Consider the following 21,444-nt stretch of genomic DNA (forward strand, 5'->3'; position numbering starts at 1 on the left):
TTCATTGTGTGAGGGTATTTCCTTCATTAAAGAAACCATCGTTCTTATCAATGATCTTGTTAATGTCATGGCTGATACTGATTTGGAAACTAATTTAAACTCCTAGAGGGAGTAGCTGTTTCCTTATTGCTGGTCTGCCAATGCCAATAGATCCTTGCTCAACTCTCCCCTGTAGCACAAGCTGACTATACTGGCTGCTGTGCTTTAACTCCGTTCTGTCTATGACATTCTTACTATAATTAATCCAACCGAATATTGCGATGAATACTTCCCCTGAGGAAGCTTGGCATGAATCACAAGACTAATCCACTCCAGATTCAGGTGACTCCACAAAAGGCCGTGCTGAAACGTGTCTGGTCACTATCGTAAAGTCAGACACTGCACACTAATTGTAATATGTGCAGGTTAGAAAATTGTTACACTTTTTAAACAAGTATCACTGATGAAGGCCGGTTTTACTTCCTATCAAGAGTGTAGTGCTGTGTGACATAAAACCTCAGAGGAAAGCGTTTTGTGATTTCACATTATTTTCAGTCGTGTCTCAGTGGCACCATTCTCGCCTCTGAGTCAGAATGTTGTAGGTTCAAGTCCCACTCCAGAGACATGAGCACAAAATCTAAGCTGACACTCCAGGACTGAGGGAGCGCTGCACTATCAGAGGTGCCGTCTTTCGGATGAGACGTTAAACCGAGGCCCCATCTGCTCTCTCAGGTGGACGTAAAAGATCCCATGGTGCTATTTTGAAGAAGATCAAGGGTATTCTCCCCGGTGTCCTGGCCAATAATTATCCCTCAACCAACACCTAAAAATAGATTATCTGGTCATTATCACATTGCTGTTTGTAGGACCTTGCTGTGTGCAAATTGGCTGCTGCGTTTCCTACATTACAACAGTGACTATACTTCAAAAGTAATTAATGGTATGTGCTTTGGGATGTCATGAGGTCATGAAAGGCGCGATATAAATGCATCTTTCTTTTTTGTTTATTTCGACCCTTGAATTATATAAAAATTCACTCTCTGCCATGAGTTACAAGTTACTGCTCATTTGCTACTTATTAAGTATTTATTCCTCTTTCGATATTTACGTGCAATGTGAAAGAAACCATTGTTCCTAAGATGTGGGAGGTTCACAGCAAATTAACTCATTGTGATCTCTTTTTTCTTGGAATATTTGCAATCATCCTACACCTCACTAAGATAAAAATTCATAGATAAAATTAAATATAAAAGTCAGTGGCGGAGGCCTGTGAGTGACTTTGATCATTAATCTAATCAAGTTATTTTCAATCATCATCTGAAACCCTACACGTATTACTGATTTAAATCAAGTTGCATCTATCATCCATTATAGTAACTACTCATCAATTTTTTTCGCAGTGGTCTTTTTATTGTTTAATTTAAAGATAAAGGTACTCACTGCTTGGCATAAGACTAAAGTTATTAGCGATGTTATGATAGGACATGTAGACGTAAGGGATCAAGTTTTACCTGTTCTTTTTCAGGGTAGATTGTGAGAAATTTCCCTTAGTCTGAACTGAGGGTTCAGAGAAATTTCCCTGTTGTCTTTCTTCCTTGTTACAGTACTGATTGCAGCATATCTTGATTACTGTTTAACTCACCCAACACACAACCATGCCATGAGCTGACGTGGATTCATTAAGATTAAGTCAGAAAAAAACCTGAAATTTGGCCAGTTCATAACTTTGCACTCACACACACCAACCTCATTAAAACGGTGGCACACAGACGCACACGTACACACAAAGTTCTCGTCGTCTGCACGATGCCTTTTATGTATCCTAAATAAAGCTTTCTTTCAAGTGACCTAAGGACTGGGGCTGGGTAAGTCCATGTCCACTCCCAGCAGTCAAGTATTCCAAGTTGCTGGTGGTTTCAGAAATATTGTTAATTATGAGATTGAAATTCAGGACCTAAATTTTAACATTGTCTCCAAATGTTAGAATCCAAAGTCTAAAGAAACCTTTGTGTTTTCGCCTATCTGTGCTGTTGTAGATTGTGTATTAAGACTTGCAGAGAGTTAAATGCCGCCTTATACATTAGGTACCCGCACCTTACTGACGATCGGGGCCTCTATCTATCCTTGCCACGTTCGCCGACCTCTCCCCAACCCCCGATTGTCCCTCTCTCTCACACCCCCTCCCACGATCATGGCCAACCACCCTCACCCCCACCGCCCCCCCCCCCCCCCCACAAGCCCTGATTCGCAGCCTGCACCTCTCCTAATTGCCGGGGACCGACCCCAGGGGTCCCTGGCTGCGCCTCCTGCCACCATTTTTCCTGACCAGCAGCCAACCAGCCTGTCGATTTGGCCAGCGGCCGAATGGGAAGCGAAATTAAAAAATGATAATGAGGTCCTGCCGTTAATATCGGCAGGACCTCCACTTCCCCATCCTCGCCGGGTTCTTTGACCGTTTTCGGCCCTCCCCGGAAATATCAGAGCCATTGTATCACCAGTTGGCTAACAAAAGTCTTCATGACACACCCAATTTTCTTTTAAGACTTGAAACATGCCAACTCGTTCAGGCTGTAATACCCACAGTACAAGTCTGAGAGTTATGAATGACAGGATAGGCTCGAGGGGCTGAATGGTCTACTCCTGTTCCTATGCTCCTATGTAGGTACATGGAACAAAAAGGCAATTGGACAGTTTCAGCATTGAATGGCCAGCGTTGTTACTGAGCTCTTCAGTGTCCATTACTGCTGAGGTTGTTAGAATTTGTACTCGGCTGCATATTTCTGGCTGTGTGACTCAGCAGATTGGTACACAGAGAGCCATGGACTTGACAGGCTCAGTTTCTCATCTGTCACTTTCTGCAGGATAAGTTTCCGAATCTCAAACCAGGCATCCGACTGGGGCAATGAGCAAAGGAGAAGAACATTAGAACATAAGAAATAGGAGCAGGAGTAGGCCATTCGGCCCATCGAGCCTGCTCCGCCATTCAATAAGTTCATGGCTGATCTTCTACCTCAATGCCATTTTCCTGCACTATCCCCATATTCCTTGATGCCTTTAATAGCTAGAAATCTATCGATCTCTGTTTTGAATGTACTCAATGACTGAGCCTCCACAGCCCTCTGGGGTAAAGAATTCCAAAGATTCACCACCCTCTGAGTGAAGAAATTTCTCCTCATCTCAGTCCTAAATGGCCTACCCTTTATTCTGAGACCGTGACCCCTGGTTCCCCCGGCCAGGGGAAACATCCTCCTTGCATCTACCCTGTCGAGCCCTGTAAGAATTTCGTATGAAGGAACACCAAGAGTGCAAGACAAAGCTTCATGCTCTCTCTTAACTTCTGTTGGAAGGCCTAGAAGCAGCTTTGTCAAGGGCCGAAAAGCATATTGCAAAAAGCATGAAAAGGTTCAGTACTAACACGGTTAAAAGCTCCTGAAACATAGAAACATAGAAAATAGGAGCAAGAGTAGGCCATTCGGAAAGAGTTAAAAGAAAGAGCCAAGGTGAAAGGTCAAAGCCCATCGTGCAGGACACTGTCAAGGTTGAAAACAACAGGAGATAAGACAAGATAAATCAAGGAATCAAATTCCATCAAGCTTACATTTTAAAAGTTGGAGAGAGTGATTCTAAGTAGATATGGGGAAAGGGAAGGAGTAAGAAAATATCATTCTAGCATTCTGGGGGGACTTAAGTGTCTGAGACCTGACAATGGTCCTGGTCATCCAAGAAAACCTACTGCCCAGCAATTAAAATCACAATAATTTACTAGCAAGGAGATTAATGTGAAAGCACAGAACTTACATTAAAAACAAGTCATTATTCACAAGCAACTGTGAATACCTATTTTGAATAGCACCCACAATGGACATCCCATGTGATCCTGTTGAACATTTCAGCTACAAGGTTTAAGTTATCAGGAATACAATGAGCCTTTTATACCTGGCACATGGAAATCAATAGCAGAAGAGGTGAAAAGACTGGGTGGGAGAGTATCATTTTTACAGAGAAATCTTAATGCAACAGGAGAGCGGTCAGTACTGTAATATACTGTCAGATAGCAGTCTGCCTGATGTGTACGTTATGTGTGTCACTTGCCATGCTACAGTCTCTAAACTCATACTTTTATACCAGGTAAATGTAAAATTCATAGCGGAACAGTTTTATGCCCTCAGTGATTGTAAATGCTGACAGAACTTAAGATGAAGTAAGGTGAACACTTTGTTACTATCAGTGTATCTGGTCTTATGTTTCAGTCATGGGAATAAAGAGGTCTTTTCTTGCCATGGGATTCAGCTGGCTGTGAACTGGTTCTTAGAGAGAGGACACACAGATATCACCGTCTTTGTACCATCTTGGAGAAAGGAACAACCAAGACCCGATGTGCCAATTACAGGTATACCACTGTTCCAATGAATCCTTTTGTGGAGGTTTCACATTCATTTCCTTTCCCATTAATACTGAACCATGGATGAAAATTCTATACAGAGAATCATTATAATTGTTAAGGATGGTTCTGAGCTCTGCAAAAAAAAGGAAGTAACTTTCAAAGAAACTTTCAGCACTCCCCCAAGTTCTCAGTCATTGTTGTGTCAATGATTCATTACACAGCTTCAGCTGTCAGGAGATGTAATTGGGAAATATTTACTGCCGCCTATCATTATGGACCTTGAGTTTCATGGTTACTGGTATGAAAGGCATTTTTCTTTAAATGTTAAATGAATCTGACACTTGTGACAGCAGTAGGTCATTCTTGAGGATGTGGTAATGAATTGACAAAGCCCAATTATTGCATAACTTAGAGCTCTACACTGCTGGTTGTTTAGCGATTCTGTAGCCTATAACATGCAGAGGCCCAGAAAACTATTGGCGCCGGGCACATTTTACAGATTATCTGATCATTTATTTCATTGCTGTTTGTGGGAGCTTGCTGTGTGCAAATTGGGTGCCACATTTCCTACATTACAAAAGTACTCCATTGGCTGTAAAGCGCTTTGGGACATCTTGAGGTCAGGAAAGACGCTATATAAATGCAAGTTCTTTCTAAGCATCTAATATGGTGGGCAGCATATGCGCGCACATTCTGCACCAGAAGTGCACCACCTACCATATTGGTAAAGGCTCCTGTATAGACGTCCAGGGCCCATGTCTGAAACAGGCATTAGGACTTTTGCACATGCAAACAGGGGACCCAACACCTGTTTGAGGCCCCCTATCCAAAGTTTGTTAGCGACTGACCGCAGTATGTGCCATACGTGCTGTGGTCAATATTCTCAGGTGCTTGGCAGCCAAACCAGCTGTCTTTCCGAAAGGTACATCTTTATTGCTTTAATTACCTTTTGCGGGCCGCTGTCAGCCACAGCTTGCCCCTTTCGCCCCCCCCAGACTTTGCTTATCACTTCGGTCAGTGCCCAAGCCGACCGATCTTTGTTCTCCCCAGGACCGGAAATCTTGGCTAATTTTTTTTGTACTTTCCATCTCCAGACGACAATCCCACCAGCCAATTAAGGAACCCCAACTGTGGCGTTGGCTGAGATCAGCTAACTCAGTACAGACCAGGGATTTAACTTCTGATCTGTGTGGGTGCGGGACAGTGCCTTTAACCCAAATCGGGGAGAGCTTTACAACAGACATTAACGCAGCTTCAAATTCTCTTCTTTTTGAGTGTCTAACATATTCCTGCACAGCTCAGTAAAATGATGTTGTCTTCCAATTATTAGCCTAAAAAATGTAACCTACATCTGGAGAATGAATGAAACTCGAATACATTATCAGCGGAATGTGGCCATAGTGTAAGCAGCATTAATTTAACAGGCAACATTTATAATATTAAACACACCAAAGCTTCATGGGTCCTATCAGTCCCTCACAGACATGCTGCTTGCATGACAGAACAGACACTCCTTTCAAAAAGCGAATCATTAATTACATCATTGTCTGATTTATCGTTTTTTCTCGTCATAAATAGGAAAGAGATAGAATTCTGAATCTACCTGTCAGCTGCTTTCTGAATGGGCAGTTTCTAATAACAGAACTCTTTGGAAAAAAATATTAAATTAGAGAATTGAGTTGTGGATTCTTAAAGTACTTTTTCACTGTTAGTCATAATTCTGTTCAGTTTTTCATACAACTAGCCCCTGTTACACCGAAAAAGCTTCTCATTTTCCTATCACTTTAATTGCTAATCAATCTCTAATTCCCATTTAGACCAGTACTTCCTTCGAGAGCTCGAAAAGAAAAAGATACTTGTCTTCACGCCATCGCGGCGGGTCGGAGGGAAGAGGATCGTCTGTTACGATGATCGCTTCATTGTCAAGCTAGCATACGACGCTGATGGCATCATTGTTTCAAATGATACCTATCGGGACCTACAGAATGAAAAGCCTGAGTGGAAAAAATTCATTGAAGAGCGTCTGCTGATGTACTCATTTGTGAATGACAAGTAAGTCGATCTAAAACAGAAACCGTGGTGCATTAACCAAGCTCGACATCTTTCTAGGGATTAGCTCAGGCAGACATGTCTCTTATTTATAAATACCTCAGGCTTTTATAACCCAAATTTGGCATTATTTAACCACAGCTTCTGGATTTATCCCATCTTCTCTACCAATCTTTTTGACCGTGATGGTATCCTGTACAATGGACCTTGGCTCATCATCTAGCTTTCTTAATTTTAATTGTTTTTAAATATAGTAAATTTAAATTGATCTAAAGAGAATCAATATATAAAAAATATATTTTTAATTCAATTCAGTCTAAATGCAATGCCAGCATTTATTGCCCATCTCTCGATGCCAGAGAAGGTGGTGGTGGGCCTTCTATCTTTTTGAGTCAGTTAAGAGTCAATGTGGGACTTGCACCCAGACAGGGTAAGGACAGCTGGATTTCTTCCCAAAAGGTCATGAGTGAACCAGTTAAACTTTTATACTAATCCAACTTTTTATATTTCCAGATTCTTTAAACAGAATTCAAATTCTCAAACTGCTATGATGAGATTTGAACTCACATTCTCTGGATTACTAGTCCAGTAACATAGCCAATACACCACCAAATACCCCTGGTTAATGCACCCAAAATAAAATGTATGCATAAAAATCAGAAATCAGTCAGGGCAGATTTAAAGCAACATCATAGGAGGCATAACTGCAGTGTGGAAGGTCACAGACTGGGCTGTCAGTGAGATTACTGGAAAGAAAGTTCAATTCTCATGCAGCCATGTGGACTGTAGAACAATTACTAAACTGCCAGCACATTAGGAGTGAGATTTATAATCAGCAAGAGTGACCCCAATTGTAAACCCAATAGAGTGGTGTCCAGTTTCAAGGTGAGAAATACATTAAAATAAGCTGCATTTGAAACCAAAATGAGTGAATCTCACTTCAGATGAGTGAGTATTATGTTTGGCAATATAAGGCGTTCTGGACATAAATCGCTTTAAGGAGAGTTGGGGTCTGATTAGTTCCCATGTAACTATCTTCCTGGGAGAGGAGTGGGATCTATTTGAGGTTGAGGGTCACTCCAAGATGACAGTGGAAGTTCAGAACCAATTCAACCCTCTGTAGACTCAGTATCCAATATTTGATAGCTTTGAACTACCCGAGGTATAAAATCAGAGAGAAATACCTCCTGTCGACTAGTTCACTGGTAAAGTCGGCAAAAAACAATCTTGGGGTTGATTTTAACAGTTCCTGCCAGGCGGGGAACGGGTGGCAGTGGGTCGGCCATTGAAAGGAAATCGGGTGCGGGTTTAAAACGGGCGGCCTGCACTCGTTTCCTGCCCGGCGGGAACAGTTTATCAAGCAGCCCCAGTAAATCTTGTTTGTATTCGGCTGAATTTCTCACTGAATTTATTGACCAGAGGAATTTGACACCTGGCCAACATTGTGAACTGTTGACTGAAGTCAGCCGTTGAAGTCGCCATTGTACATGACATGGGCTGTGCCTGACCTCAAATACTGTAGCGAGCTAACCAGCTGCAACAAAAAAAGCTTTGAACAAAGAAATAAAAAAGGCCAGTAAGCCTGCTCAGCTTGTCAAATTAATCGTTTCTTTCACCTAAAGTAAATAAGTAATGAAAAACCCAGTAAACAGCGCTGAATTCAGAGACCACTGAATAATGAAGTACATATCCACATTGTAAAATTTGGGGAAAGAAACCAGCATTTGTGTTTAATCAGTAATTAGTTTGGAAAATGTCCAGTGAGTTAAACCATACTGCAGGTTGTAAAACTGTCCAGATTAGGTCAACCATGAAGAGAGAACAAGGCAATCATTAAAAATAGTGCAAATGTCCTGGAGTGACTTGCATGATGCAAATTCCAAAGGTCACTTTTTTTTTGGTGAATGTTTAAGTTCATCAAGGTGACGTGTTAGAACTGAAGAATAGAACATATTTCTAGTTTTTGCAGTCTGAAGCATTCCGAGGTTCAATACTCCTTCTACACAACGCCAACAACCTAGCTTAGCCCAGAAGAGCAAGCATTTTGGCATCAATACGATACTTTGGTATCCCATAATAATCATCTCTGTGGCTTTTGTAAGTGAGATTCCCACTCTGTGCCAAATTGTGAGCAGTTTTATCCTGTGGACTCGAACTCAGAGGTCTGGAGCTAGACTGCACAAATTTATCTCATTCAGGATCTTTAGAGACAACAGAGAGAGGAGAACTTTCTCTTATCAGTCTGGCCTGGATTCAGAGCCATGTACCAGGGGTGACCTTGTTCTGGGTCACTCTGGCACCCAGTTGCCCCTTGACCATGCAGCTCCATTCTTTAAACTAGACAAAACTATATTTGCATGAAAAGTACAGCAGGCTCAGTGACCTTGGCTATGTTTGATTATTTCAATCTGACCTTGACCTGCGAAGCTTTTCTGTTGCAGAATGTTAGGATTACCTAATGATGATCATTAATCAGTTGCCTTGCAGTTGTCCCTTTCTTATAATGGGTTTCTCCTGTTTTATAGGTTCATGCCCCCCGATGACCCTCTCGGGCGTCACGGACCCAGTTTGGATAATTTCCTGCGGAAAAAGCCTGTAGTACCGGAGCATAAACGGCAACACTGCCCTTATGGTGAGTACTTTATTTGGCAATATACGGCGTTCGAGAACTTAAACCAATTTCATTCCCAAGTTTAGCTTCTTGGGAGAGGGATGGGATCTATTTGGGATTGAGGTCACTCCAACATGGTAATGGAAGTTCAGAACCAATTCAACCCTCTGTTGACTCAGTAACCAATATCTCAACCAGGCAGGTCCGCCGCACTCCAGGGCACTGCCAATGATTTGACCTGCCAGCTTGGTGCACAAATGGAACGTGGAGGGGTAGACCTGTCAGTGGGGATCAGGATAGTCCCCACTCAGCTCTAGATAGAGTTGCAAGCCAATGCCTTCATAGGTAGGGTGGGCCTCGCCCGCTGCACCTGTACGCTGCATGTTATGAACTGGTTAAGCTTCAGCCGTACATCCGTGCACACGGAGTCTGTAAACCTTGGCTCTGCCAACCTGTGCTTAAGCTCTCTGGTTGAAGGTAACTGGAATGTGCTCCTATGGCAAGAGAGTGTGCACATGCCATATTGGGCAGATGCACATTTCAGTCGCTTAATAAAGCACAGAAGTAGAGAGAGACTAAGGCAGGGTTGGAAAGTTCTGGAAGGAGGGAGAGAGAGTGATGGAAGTTGCTTTGTAACCTTGGCTGAGCTGGAAAGCAAAGAAACTACAGCAGCGCTAATAATGATGACAAAATAACGTGGGTGGATCAGTGCCAATGATAAAGTAATATGGGTGAATCTTGCAGGGCTGCCTTGGATGGGATTTGTTTTTCTTCTACTGCCTCAATGCAAGAAAATCCTGCACCATTATAAATGGAGGAAAGAAAGTTTTCATCTATGTTTGCACGTTATTAAACTGCACTGAAGTTAGCACTGCACACAGTGGATCAAATGCTGATTTAGAGAAAGTAATAGTTTTGCTCCCCTTTTTCCCCTTCTCATTCATCCTGGATTATTATCAACCTGCCCCTAGGCCTATAACTGGCTGACGGGTTGTAATACATCAGTGGCTAAAGGGTGACTGTAGCATTGATTACTCCCTGTCACCATAGGTTGTGATACCATGTCCCCACAGCAGCAGTGCTGGAATCAGAGACTCACAGTATAGGGATACTGCGACAACAATCTATGCATCATACAATTCTGTAGCACAACATGGTAGTTCTTCAACATCATTTGACTAGCCTTTGTACTTTATTGATTATTTTCTATTATAAATGTAACCCACTGAATTTATTTAAAGTATGTATTTTAGGAATCCTATTTAAAGTCCAGTAAAGTTAGCCTAATGGTTCAATGTGCCATTGAGCCATGTGGACCAGGATGGTCTCAGGTTCAATCTCTTATACTTGGTTGGACCAACCAGTGCAGGCCCAACAATTGGCCTCAGCATCCCTGAGTTAAGAAGGGGGGATGTCAGCTAGGGTTCATGTTCCTAACTGCTGTCCAATGATGCCTACTGGAAAGTACCATTGGTAGCCATGCCTTCCGCTGTCTAGGCCCTAAGTTCTGTAATTCCCTCCCTAAACCTCCCTGCCTCTCCACCTCTCTCTTCTCCTTTAAGACATAAGAACATGTGTGCGGGAAGTGTGTCCACCTGCAGCTACTGACCGATCGTATCTCGGAGCTGGAGCTGCGGGTGGACTCACTGTGGAGCATCCGCGATGCAGAGAAACTCGTGGATAGCACGTTTAGCGAGTTGGTCACACCGCAGGTAAAGGGTATACAGGAAGGAAGTGAATGGGTGACCACCAGGAAGAGTAAGAGATGCAGGCAGGTAGTGCAGGGGTCCCCTGTGGCCATCCCCCTCTCAAACAGATATGCCACTTTGGATGATGTTGGGGGGGATGACTTATCAGGGGAAGGCAGCAGCAGCCAGCTTCCTGGCACCACGGGTAGCTCTGCTGCACAGGCTGGGAGGAAAAAGAGTGGCAGAGCTATAGTGATAGGGGACTCAATTGTAAGGGGAATAGACAGGCGTTTCTGCGGCCGCAACCGAGACTCCAGGATGGTGTGTTGCCTCCCTGGTGCAAGGATCAAGGATGTCTCGGAGCGGCTACAGAACATTTTGGAGGGGGAGGGCGAACAGCCAGCTGTCGTGGTGCACATAGGCACCAACGATATAGGTAAAAAAGGGGATGAGGTCCTAAAAGCAGAATATAGGGAGTTAGGAGGTAAATTTAAAAATAGGACCTCAAAGGTAGTAATCTCAGGATTGCTGCCAGTGCCACGTGCTAGTCAGAGTAGAAATAGGAGGATATTTCAAATGAATACGTGGCTAGAGGAATGGTGCAAGGGGGAGGGATTCAAATTCCTGGGACACTGGAAACGGTTCTGGGGGAGGTGGGACCAGTACAAACCGGATGGTCTGCACCTGGGCAGGGCCAGGACCGCTGTCCTAGGAGGAGTGTTTGCTAGTGCTGTTGGGGAGGGTTTAAACTAAAGTGGCAGGGGGTTGGGAACCTGAGCAGGGAGAGAGAGGAAAGCGTAACAGGAAGGGACAGAAGATATGGAGTAATAGGTAAAGTGTTAAAAAAGGAAAAAGCAGGAACTAAGCGTCACAAAACAGATTTGAAAGTTCTTTATCTGAATGCACGTAGCATTCGTAATAAAATGGACGAGTTAACGGCACAAATAACTACGTATGGGTATGATCTTGTGGCCATTACAGAAACATGGCTGCAGGGTGACAACGACTGGGAATTAAATATGCCAGGGTATTTAACAATCAGGAAGGACAGGCAGGAAGGAAGGGGAGGTGGGGTGGCTATGTTAATAAAGGAAGGAATCACTGTAACACAGAGAAATGATATTGGGACAAAGCATCAAGATAATGAAACAGTTTGGGTGGAGATAAGGAATAATAAGGGAAAAAAAACATTAGTGGGCGTAGTATATAGGCCTCCTAATAGTTGCAACTCTGCTGGAAGAAGTATTAATCAGGAGATAGTCGGGGCATGTAATAAGGGAACAGCCATAATTATGGGGGATTTTAATTATCATATTAACTGGACAAATCAAATTGGGCAGAGCAGCCTTAAGGACGAGTTCATTGAATGCATCAGGGATGGATTTCTTGAGCAGTATGTAACTGATCCTACAAGGGGGCAGGCAACCTTGGACCTGGTCCTGTATAATGAGTCAGGATTAATTAATAATGTCCTAGTTAAGGATCCCCTTGGAACGAGCGACCACAACATGGTTGAATTCCATATCCAATTAGAGGGTGAGAAGGTTGATTCTCAAACAAGCGTACTGAGCTTGAATAAAGGAGACTATGATGGTATGAGAGCGGAATTGATTAAAGTGGACTGGGAAAATAGATTAAAGGGTAAGACGGTACATGAGCAGTGGTGTTCATTTAGGGAGTTATTTTACAACTTTCAAAATAAATATATTCCACTGAGGAAAAAAGGGTGTAAAAGAAATGACAGCCATCCGTGGCTAAGTAAAGAAATCAAGGATAGTATCCGACTAAAAACAAGGACATATAAGGTAGCCAAACTTAGTGGGAGGATAGAAGATTGGGAATTCTTCAAAAGACAGCAAAAAGTAACTAAAGGATTGATTAAGAAAGGGAAGTTAGATTATGAAAAGAAATTAGCAAAAAATATAAAAACAGATAGCAAGAGTTTCTATAGTTATATAAAAAGAAAAAGGGTGGCTAAGGCAAACATAGGTCCCTTAGAGGATGAGACCGGGAAATTAATGGTGGGAAACATGGAGATGGCAAAAATGCTGAACAAATATTTTGTTTCAGTCTTTACAGTAGAGGACACTAAGAATATCCCAACACTGGACAAACAGGGGACTCTCGGGGGGGAGGAGCTAAATACGATTAAAATCACTCAGGAGATGGTACTCAGTAAAATAATGGGACTCAAGGCGGATAAATCCCCTGGACCTGATGGCTTCCATCCTAGGGTCTTGAGGGAAGTGGCAGTAGGGATTGTGGATGCTTTGGTGATAGTTTTCCAAAATTCCCTGGACTCAGGAGAGGTCCCGGCAGATTGGAAAACTGCTAATGGAACAGCGTTATTTAAAAAGGGTAGTAGGCAGAAGGCTGGAAATTATAGGCCAGTTAGCTTAACATCTGTGGTGGGTAAAATTTTGGAGTCTATTATTAAGGAGACAGTAACGGAACATTTAGATAAGCATAATTTAATAGGACAAAGTCAGCATGGCTTTATGAAGGGGAAGTCATGTCTGACAAATTTGCTTGAGTTCTTCGAGGATATAACGTATAGGGTGGATAAAGGGGAACCAGTGGACATAGTGTATTTAGACTTCCAGAAGGCATTCGACAAGGTGCAACATAAAAGATTATTACTTAAGATAAAAAATCACGGGATTGGGGGTAATATTCTGGCATGGGTGGAGGATTGGTTATCGAACAGGAAGCAGAGAGTTGGGATAAATGGTTCATTTTCGGACTGGCAACCAGTAACCAGTGGTGTTCCACAGGGGTCGGTGCTGGGTCCCCAAATCTTTACAATCTATATTAACGATTTGGAGGAGGGGACCGAGTGCAACATATCAAAATTTGCAGATGATACAAAGATGGGAGGGAAAGTAGAGAGTGAGGAGGACATAAAAAACCTGCAAGGGGATATAGACAGGCTGGGTGAGTGGGCGGAGATTTGGCAGATGCAATATAATATTGGAAAATGTGAGGTTATGCACTTTGGCAGGAAAAATCAGAGAGCAAGTTATTTTCTTAATGGCGAGAGACTGGAAAGTACTGCAGTACAAAGGGATCTGGGGGTCCTAGTGCAAGAAAATCAAAAAGTTGGTATGCAGGTGCAGCAGGTGATCAAGAAAGCCAACGGAATGTTGGCTTTTATTGCTAGGGGGATAGAATATAAAAACAAGGAGGTATTGCTGCAGTTATATAAGGTATTGGTGAGACCGCACCTGGAATACTGCATACAGTTTTGGTCTCCATACTTAAGAAAAGACATACTTGCTCTCGAGGCAGTACAAAGAAGGTTCACTCGGTTAATCCCGGGGATGAGGGGGCGGACATATGAGGAGAGGTTGAGTAGATTGGGACTCTACTCATTGGAGTTCAGAAGAATGAGAGGCGATCTTATTGAAACATATAAGATTGTGAAGGGTCTTGATCGGGTGGATGCAGTAAGGATGTTCCCAAAGATGGGTGAAACTAGAACTAGGGGGCATAATCTTAGAATAAGGGGCTGCTCTTTCAAAACTGAGATGAGGAGAAACTTCTTCACTCAGAGGGTGGTAGGTCTGTGGAATTTGCTGCCCCAGGAAGCTGTGGAAGCTACATCATTAGATAAATTTAAAACAGAAATAGACAGTTTCCTAGAAGTAAAGGGAATTAGGGGTTATGGGGAGCGGGCAGGAAATTGGACATGAAGCTTAGTTCGGATCGGTCAATGCCCTGTGGGTGGCGGAGAGGGCCCAGGGGCTATGTGGCCGGGTCCTGCTCCGACTTCTTGTGTTCTTTAGATTTGTGGTTGGGATCAGATCAGCCATGATCTTATTGAATGGCGGAGCAGGCTCGAGGGGCCGATTGGCCTACTCCTGCTCCAATTTCTTATGTTCTTATGTTCTTATAAGAAATAGGAGCAGGAGTGGGCATCCGGCCCCTCTAGCCTGCTCCGCCATTCAACAAGATTGTGGCTGATCTTGTACCTCAATGCCATTTTCCTGCACCATCCCCATATCCCTTGATGCCTTTAATATCTAGACGCTCCTTAAATTCTACCTCTTTAACCGAACTTTTGATCACTTGACCTAATATCTCCTTATGTGGCTCGGTGCCAAATTGTGTCTGATAATCCTGTGAAGCACCTTGGGACGTTTTACTACGCTAAGGCACTATATAAATGCAAATTATTATTGTTGTTATTGTGTAATGTGCATGATGGTTGAGAATGGGATTGGGTTTGGCTATCCATGGTTGATCAGTGTACCAACATTCACAGTCTAATGAAAATTGGGTACATGGGTTCAGTACCAGGGAGCAGTTGGTGCCAGTAAAACTGTAGCCTAACATGAGTCGCCACTGCCAAGGAAGGGAAGAACAAAAGGTAAGAAATAAAGAAATAAATAGATTGTAACATTTCACTACAGTGTCAATATTGTGGCTTGAGTATCTCCTAATATTGTTTTGAGGTGCCACATAAGTAGTAAATTGTTGCTCAAAGAATTGAAAGAAAAAGTTGTATTTTTATCTTCATTTTCTGTGTTACAGGTAAAAAATGCACTTATGGAATCAAGTGTAAATTCTATCACCCTGAGCGAGTTAACCAGCCCCAGCGTTCAGTGGCAGATGAGCTCCGTGCTATTGCCAGGTCCTCTCCAACCAAGAGCCTCAACTCTGCAAGCCCACACAAAGAAGAGAAAAAGGCCAGCATGCAAAAGCGGCCGCCACATTCTGGCATCGGCCCGGCCACCTTTAATCAGGGTGAGAATGGCTCATTGCAGAGACTCAGCCCAGACAGGCAGTACCCAATGCAGAATGCAAACCCAAACGAGAACAATGCAATGTCAAAAGGAATTGCTCCAACAAACAGGTCATCGTTAAACACAAGTACTGAGAGGTTTCAACGTGTGGCCTGTGCCAACACCATGACCGAGTCGATATGTTCAAGCTTGCATAAGAGTTATGACGAAGGCTTTGTGTCATTTGAGAAAGAGTTCTCTGACATGTGGCCTTCTAGATCTCAAAGTCACAGCGAGCCATACTCTATCAACAATGGACAGTATTATCTACCAACACACAGCTTAGATCATCATCAGTACAGCTACAATTCCCATGAGTCAATGCCATCACTAGGCCCTTGTTACCCTCCTCCAAACCCACCCAATAGTTCTCAGTGCTGCATGCCCATGGGCAGAATGCCAATCCAGCCACAGTTCAGTCTTCCGGGTGAGTTCAACTCGCCTGGCTCCCAAAGGCCACGTAGCTGCTGGCCTGACTCACACGGCACCTCACCTAACTGTAGGTCAAACAGTCTTCCGGACCCTCATGGGTGGACAGTGAAAAGATGTGACCAACAGCTCCTGGATCCCTACCGGAAAAGCAGCCAGTGGCCATCACATGACCATTGCGGAGAGGAGCGGGAGACTGTCCGCATGAAGCTGTGCGCCATCTTCCAACCCCACCTGGTGGATACTGTTATGAAGCAATACCCACAGCTTTTAGACCCCCAGCAGTTAGCTGCCACGATCCTGGCTTATAAATCCCGAAACCCTAACGTTTAACGTGCTAACAGTAGACCAGTGTGTCAAAACAAATTGCTAGCTACTAATGTAATAATTAATTTGAATCAAATGGATTGTAATGTACAAATTCTACTTGCATTAATGTATATAAAATTTATAAATAAGTTCATAAAATCCAGTCGTAATAGAACTAGTTTTATTGCAGTGCCTTCTAGGGAATAGTTCAATCAAAATATTCTAAACTAGAGTTTCAGTCCATCCGGCGTTTCAAACTGTTCAGTATAATCTCATTTCAATGCTTGAGGTATGATAAAAGTGACTTTATATTTCCAAAACAACCTTGTATTTTGTAATTTGATCAAATGGATCATTTAAAAGAAATGCAGAAGATAAAAACAGTTTTTATATAAGCAGCTGAGATATTTTATAGATTTAGCCTCAATGATTTGTACTGTACATACTGTAATCTGTATAAATTGTCCATACTGTAATTGATATATACTGTACATACCGTGATCCATATAATGTGCGGTGCATACTGTAGTCCATATATACAGTATGGTACATACTGTAATCCGTATACATTGTATGGTACATACGGTAATCCATATACACTGTACAGTACATACTCTAATCCATGTATACAGTGCTGTAATCTGTATATACTGTACATACTATAATCCACATACACTATGTGGCACATGCTGTAATCCGTATATATTGTATGGTACATACTGTAAAGCATATATACTGCATGGCACATACTGTGAGTCATATACTATACGGTACATACTGTAATCTGTACAGCACATACTGTAATTGGTATATAACTGTGCATACTGTATCCATATATAGTGCATACTGTAATTGTATCTACTGTGCAGTACATACTGTAATCCACATATACTGTACAGTACATACTATAATCCGTATGTATGGTACACACTGTACTATACATACTGTAATCTGTATATACTGTACATACTGCAATCTATATACTGTGCAATGCATACTGTAATCTGTATATACGATACGATACATTGCAATCCATATATATTGTACAGTACATACTGTAATCCATATATACTGTACCGTACATGCTGTCATCTGTATGTACAGTGTACGTACTGTAATCCGTACATTTCATGTGACTGTTGTTGACTCCTGTGCAGTGCTGACTCAGGACTAATTCAGCACCTTTATTTTTGGTGTGTTGTTTTGTACTTTTATCGGAAACCCAGAAATGTTTCCAGTTCCAGTTGCGGTGGCGCAGAACTTGTAACGTTTTCTACTTATGGATATGAACTGTCTGCAATCAATGTTTCAAAAAGAATTGACTTGTGGCCACGGTGTTAAATTGGTACAGTTTAAGTTATCAATGTGAACCAGTTGCACCTCTTGGCCTGCAAGCGTTGGATATGTTGATACATATTGTATCTTTACTGAATTATTGCTTTGATCATGTCATCTGAAATCTCTCAAAGGTCCGTTTCAGTGGTGAATGCAGATGTCTCATTTCAGTCACGAAAGAGGGACTTCACGCTAATGATCGAAAAAATATTAGCCACTAAATTTGTTATTCACTAAGAAGTAGCTTTTGGTTAGAGTGTCCTTTTTTCCCCCTTGTTAATCCAAGTGAATGTTTTACTCAGCTAGGACTGCACTAGACCTCCCAAGCAGGATATGCAAGTATAGATGGATAAGTGATCAGATAGAAGCTGCTGGTTTCTTTCACTGTGATTAATTCTTAAGGTGTATTTTCGTTTCTTCAACTTCCTTTGTATGATGTCTTTACTCTGCTTAAAAGCCAGGGCACGTTTAGTCTGAGATCTTCCATTGCATGTCACTGTAGCATGACTCCAACTGAATTCTGACAACTTCAGCGGTGATGTTAAGGGTGGTGGACTGTATATAGAATTTTACAGCACGTAAAACAGGCCGTTCAGCCCAACAGGTCTATGCCGGTGTTTATGCTCCACATAAGCCTTCTCCCAACTTACTTCATCTCACCCTATCAACGTATCCTTCTATTCCTTTTGCCCTCATGCACTTATTTTGCACTGGTGCAGCTTAGAAAAGATTGGAGGCAGTGGAGGAAAGGCAAAAGTAAGCAAAGAAGGAACACAGGCTGCAAGGAAATCGATAAAGTAGCTGGGAGAGATTAGGCAGGGTGGAAGAGTAGAGGAGGAAACAAAGTAGAAAGTGTGGGTGGCAGAAATTAGTTAGTGGCAAAACCTGTAAAGGAAACAGGTATTGGGGTACAGTTGGATCCCAGCTCTCATGCTGACAAATAACCAACTACTGACGAGGTAATAAGCAGTGTCTCTCTTCATCAAAGGTTAGTAATTATTTCTCTCTCCATAGATGCTGCTGCCTGACCTGCCGAGTCAGTATTTTCTATCTCTATTTTAGTAATTGTTTGAATCCTTAACACTATTCATTGTAAATGCTGCCTAATCCGATTATTCATTTTATATCTTTAACTTGGCAACACAAAACCTAACTTTCTGATTCAAAAGATTCAATCAGAAAATTGAAATTTTGGTTCTGACTTTTTGATTCGATGTGAAAATCTAAGCAATTTGATCAAATAACCAATGTTTCATAAATCTACTGCCAGATATAGGAGCCTTTTAATAATTAACAAATCATTTGTGTGGAATTGTGAGATTTAATATGTTTGATGGGATGAAAATCCCATCACTTTCCACTGTAGTGATCCTATTTGAAATACATTTTGAAAGTTTCAACCCAGTTTCTAGTGGCCAAGTTTTCACAATACAAACTGCCCACAGTTTGACCCTCACTGAGTGTCAGCCTTGGCTCAGTGATTGCACACTTGGTCGTGGGTTCAAGCCTCACTCCAGGACTTGGACTAATATCGTCTGAGACTTCAGTGTGGTATTGAAATGTCAGAGGTACTGCCTTTCAGGTGAGATGTTAAGCTGAGCCCCCTTTGTGCCCTCTCAGGTGGATGTAAAGGCTCTCATGGCACTACTTGAAAGAGAGTAGATGGCTTTTCCTGGCTGAAAATTATCCCTCAACCACCACCACCACCAAAAAAGGCAGATTAATTGGTCGTTCTTCTTGTTGCTGTTTGTGGGGCCTTGCTGTGTGCAGATTGGCTGCTGCATTTGCCTACATTGCAACAGTGATTGGTTGGCTGTAAAGTGCTTTGGGATGTCCTGGGGATGTGAGTGGTGTTTTAAAAATGCAAGTTCTTTATTAATTGGCAATCTTAATTCCCAGAAAGCAGGAGAATGTCTGTTGTGGGAAATGAAGGGCAAAGGAGAGGCAGCCTAACTTTTCATCTAATCTGTGCTTGAATCTACTTAGGAGTGATTGACACTGGCACCAGGCCAGTCCTGACATCCCTCAATTTGATGAACACAAATTCAGCCATCCCATCAAAAATAAAATTCAGCCTTTTGGATTTTAATTATAAATTGGCTATGCCCATCCAACACTCTTTGCAACTGAATTGAATTTACAATGTTGGCAAACAGGTTAGTTCCTTTTGATGCTCTTAACTTGTGCATATTTTTCTGTATCCAATGATTTAACAGTTGTTCTTGAAGTCATTCTGCAGTCACCACTGAATGGTAATTGAAATTAGTTGCATTGGCACCATGTGCCAGTCTGCAGGTTGTAGGGATTGCTGACCTGGTGTACTTGAACCTTGTACAAGGGGCACCTGAAAAATTCAGTACTACAAAATCATTTGTGATGGTTTCATTCTAGTTAAGCAAACTGCTTACATTTTTTTTAAAAATTATAATGTGATAAGACTTTGTACTTTTGACTTTTTTGAAAACATGTTTCTCTCTGAAATATTTACTGTTTATATTATAAGGTATGAGCATGCGTTTGAAGCTGAATTGTATGGCATAAATGCTTTATGCCAATATTGACCAATCTTAAAGGGGCAACATTGCCTGGTGAAGTGTCTTGCAAGATTACTGGGATTTAATTGCAGAGGGCACAATGACGTGAGGGTAGACTTACTCTGTGCGCAAATAGCACACGGAGAAAATCTTCCCCTTCACTGATGACGAGATGGTATAATTATGTCACCTAACAATGAACCACACCAACTTGTTTGTACAGTACTAGTTGCAATCATGTCTGCTACCATACAGGAGTTTTTCTGTTCCAGGAGCTGGACATTCCCCAAACCTAAGTCCCTCCATCTCCAATTCTTCACATATATCAAGAATATTCTTTCAAGGTCTTCGTTGTGTTCTGTTTATAATTCTGTGTTACCCAACTTCCTTGGGATTAAATAAGGTGGGAAGATTCCATGACAGTACAAATTGTAAAGGGGTGAATCTGAGGGATGAGCAACCTATACTTTTGTATGTTCCTAAACCTCATAGTATCTTGCAAGAGGACAATGTTCTTTTAACATGTAATCATATTAGAAGGTCAATAACTCTGTAATTTTGAAAAGAAAATCTGTATCTGAAATGGTTCAGTAAGCTAGAGGTCAAAGAAAATCAATAAAGAGTATTATATGTTTCATGTGTTAGTTTTTCTTAATGGTTTTTGAAATGTTTCTTTGTATTTCTGACTAAAGCAGGTTGCAAACTTATGTTGCAGCCTATGTAATTTTTCCCAGTTTAGAAAAGAACTATAAACCAGAATAAATGTCCAAATGTTTTAAAGAGCAATAAAGTTCTAGTGTATTGCAGAAGCATCCTGTGATGTGATAGTGTATAACTCAATTATTTTATTCATTTTCCTAATGGCAGTAATGGAGTTTTATTAAGCTGTGGCTCAGTGGGTAGCACTTTTGCCTCTGAGTCAGAAGGTTGTGGGTTCAAGTCCTCTCCAGAGACTTGAGCACAAAATCTAGGCTGACACCACAGTGCAATACTGAAGGAGTGCTGCATTGTCTAAGGTGCCATCTTTCAGATGAGACGTTAAAACCGAGGCCCCGTCTGCCCTCTTGGGTGGACCTAAAAGATCCCATGGCACTATTTCAAAGAGCAGGGGAGTTCTCCCCTGTGTCCTGGCCAATATTTATCCCTCAACCCAAAAACAGATTATTGGGCCATTATCACATTGCTGTTAGTGGGACCTTGCTGTGCACAAATTGGCTGCTGCGTTTCCTACATTACAACAGTGACTACACTTGAAAAAGTACTTAATTTACCGTAAAGCGCTTTGGGATGTCCTGAGGTTGTGTTTACTGTCGGCAGCTCGCTGGCTGAATGCTAATGAGGC

At 42.1% G+C, this 21,444-nt stretch overlaps 1 protein-coding gene across 1 annotated transcript in view; it reads left to right on the top strand.

Moving 5' to 3' along the window:
• LOC137342516 (ribonuclease ZC3H12A) overlaps positions 1-20,737 on the top strand; it is a 35,291-nt gene extending 14,554 nt beyond the window's left edge. Inside the window, exons 3-6 of the mRNA XM_068006439.1 lie at positions 4,230-4,369; positions 6,181-6,415; positions 8,938-9,044; positions 15,245-20,737. Of these exons, the coding sequence (XP_067862540.1) occupies positions 4,230-4,369; positions 6,181-6,415; positions 8,938-9,044; positions 15,245-16,257 (1,495 nt within the window). The 3' untranslated portion in view covers positions 16,258-20,737. The remainder of the gene's footprint in view (positions 1-4,229; positions 4,370-6,180; positions 6,416-8,937; positions 9,045-15,244) is intronic.
• Positions 20,738-21,444: the final 707 nt, after the last annotated feature.

This window comes from Heptranchias perlo, chromosome 26, assembly GCF_035084215.1.
Source record: "Heptranchias perlo isolate sHepPer1 chromosome 26, sHepPer1.hap1, whole genome shotgun sequence".
In the NCBI taxonomy this organism is placed as follows: Eukaryota; Metazoa; Chordata; class Chondrichthyes; order Hexanchiformes; family Hexanchidae; genus Heptranchias; species Heptranchias perlo.